The sequence below is a fragment of the Pygoscelis adeliae genome, unplaced genomic scaffold, assembly GCF_000699105.1.
Source record: "Pygoscelis adeliae isolate BGI_AS28 unplaced genomic scaffold, ASM69910v1 Scaffold21, whole genome shotgun sequence".
NCBI classification, from domain to species: domain Eukaryota; kingdom Metazoa; phylum Chordata; class Aves; order Sphenisciformes; family Spheniscidae; genus Pygoscelis; species Pygoscelis adeliae.
Window position 1 is genome coordinate 10,348,783 of NW_008824243.1, and position 2,756 is coordinate 10,351,538.

General features: G+C 46.1%; 1 protein-coding gene across 1 annotated transcript in view; it reads left to right on the forward strand.

Annotated features, from left to right (window-relative positions):
- The window catches only part of MRPS11 (mitochondrial ribosomal protein S11), a 4,757-nt gene that overhangs the window by 416 nt on the left and 1,585 nt on the right, over positions 1–2,756 (forward strand). Inside the window, exons 3-4 of the mRNA XM_009335184.1 lie at positions 715–844; positions 2,282–2,347. Of these exons, the coding sequence (XP_009333459.1) occupies positions 715–844; positions 2,282–2,347 (196 nt within the window). The remainder of the gene's footprint in view (positions 1–714; positions 845–2,281; positions 2,348–2,756) is intronic.

The following is a 2,756-nucleotide window of genomic DNA, read 5'->3' on the forward strand; positions in this document are numbered from 1 at the left end:
GGCTTTGGGCAGTCATCGTTTTGATCAAAAGGCTCAAAAGAAAAAAGCCAGGGGAGTGGTGTTCATGACTGGGAAGAAAATGATACTGAATTCAAACCTCAGTGCCGTTCAGGAAGCATAACTGTCCTTACAGTGTCTTTAACAGCAATAAGATTGTTATTACACGCTTTGACAACATTCTGATATGAATAATTAGATGCTGACAGCTTTAATGGCAGGTTACTTCCAGCCCTCTGCTCTAGCACTACAGCTGTACAGCTGTTGAAAAAATTGTCATATTCTCCATGAGAAACGGTTGTGTTTCATTAGCGATCCCTAGTGTGATATTTTACTGTTTCTTAAGGCTCTTTCAAGTTCTAGAAATGCTTTGTGCATTTTTTTAATAAACGGAAGAGGTAAAATGCTCACAGTGAGAGGTGGGTCTGAAAGAGCTAAGCGGTATCTGAGGGGTACCTGGATAAAGTATACCTTATTCAGAAAGGTTTCGCCACCTCGCTCAGATTCTCTAGGGTGACCAGAAGGTCGCTGCTGGGAGGTCTTTGCAGCGGGTTCGTGTAAGTGGGGTACCTCGAAAGGGAGCGCTGAGTTAGGGTGGCTTGGAGAAGGGAGACGGGAGTCCTGTGGCGAGCCGCGCCAGCAAGGTGAGCGCAAAGAAACTGGAGAATGAAGTTTTGTTCCAGCTTGCTTCTTTCTTTTGCCCCCCTCTTTCTGTAGCACCCACATCCAAGTGGTCAGCTTTGACAACAGGCCGTTCGCCCGTACGTCCTGTGGCACAGAAGGCTTCCAGAATGCCAAGAAGGGAACTGCCATCGCGGCCCAGACCGCAGCCATGGCGGCAGCAGCGGTGAGTCTGCACTGATGATTTTCGCCCTCCCAGAGGGGATCACTGACTGCCTCCCCCCACTGCCTGGGTACATGCCTCGCTCACAGGCAGCAGTCCAGAGCTCTGTTCCTTAGCGCTCGAGCAGCACGCTGCTGTTTGCTGACAGTTGCCCTAGCTTCATCTGACACACTGCACATCTTCACACAGACAAAGTGTGTTTGAAACAGCAGTCAGAAATGCCCAGGGGGTGAACTTAGCTGCGCAGGTTGTGATTGGGAAGTGTAACTTGGAGCCTATCCTTTTCTACCTCCAGTTTGCATAGCTCCTTTTTTCTAAGTGAACATCTCTCAGCCATTTTGGAAATGTAGCCCCTGAATCAGCAGCAGTTCAATTTTTGCACTGTAGGGGACTGAGAAGTGGCTGTAATTACTGGCTGAATGTTTTATATTTGCTTTCTGCCACAGGAGAACTGAGCTGCTGCCAGCAGTTCCAGTCAGAGAAGGTGATGTCCTTGCATGTGTAGTTTCTAGCTGCATACAGTTTACTGTAATTGTTTCTAAAAAACCATGTGGGTGTCCAGGTGGCAGGAGAAGAAGAGGCTGGCTGTGTCATGGTCCTCATTACAGCAGAATGAGGCAAGGTTAAGCTGAAAATCCTCATCCTAAATTAGGTGGATCTCGCGCCAGCCTTTCATGTCAGAGGTGTTTGGTGCCACTGCTGGCCAACAGTTTATTGTGGTTGACTCAGAGGAATATAAGAACATCTTCACTATTAATCTGTGCTCATCGGAGCCTCATAATAGCTGTATAGCTGTGCTTGGCCAGATTTATTCTGTCACTGTTAAAGTTGTTAGTACGTTAATTGCACCAGAACACAGAAAGCGAGAGACCCAGAGGAGCTCCATCCACGTGGTGGCAGCATGGCTATGCTTTACAGCAGGTGTTTTTTATTGTCAATTTGCAAGCCCCTAGAATTTTTGCACTGAAGGTGTGGACTCCTGCACAGCAAATATAAAGCTTGCCTGCTTTTCTCATTTACCCTCTAGAAGGAATCCACTGATCACAGGAGAGAAGTCGCTGCATTAGAGAAGGGAAAACAGCTTTGAGTTAGTCCTTGTTAGTCCCTTGCCAGTTCAGTCACGTACCCCTGGATATGTCATTTTCTGCCCTGGCTTTAGGTCACAGATACTTTGATCTTAGAGCTTTCTCTGTACACAGAGCTGACAGCCTAGCACAGAAGTTCTCCTGAAACTGCCATGGCTGTATCCAGGCCTCCTTTTCTCCTAGTGTCTTTGTGCAATAATCCCCATATTTGTCTTCTGTACCCATTACTGCCTACTCTTTATTTTTACTTAAAGAATACTATGATAGTGGATCAAAAGGGAATGAAAGACTCCAGGGGAGCCAGAGCAGCAGTAGTTACATCAAAGAGAACACTAACCAGTTGTTCTTTTCGCAGAAAGCACGTGGGAAGGGCGTGTTGCATGTACGAGTCATGGTGAAAGGACTGGGACCAGGACGCAAAGTAGGTGTCAGATTCTTTTCATATTTTTCTTTCCAGGCATCATCCAGGTTTTTCAAGTTCAGGCTGGTCTCATGACTATACCTATTAACTTGGTTTTTCTGAAGATGATGTAAAGAATTCACTCAAGTGCCTAGTAATGAAATTCTGGAATCATTAGAATTTTAGAGTAATATCACTTTAGAGGTAGAATAAAAGCTGCATTTGGGACTTAGAATCATAGAATAGAATCATAGAATCATTAAGGTTGGAAGAGACCTCCAAGATCATCGAGTCCAACCGTCAACCCGACACCACCATGCCCACTAAACCATGTCCCTAAGCGCCTCATCTACCCGTCTTTTAAATCCTTCCAGGGATGGGGACTCAACCACTTCCCTGGGCAGCCTCTTCCAATGTTTAACCACTCTTT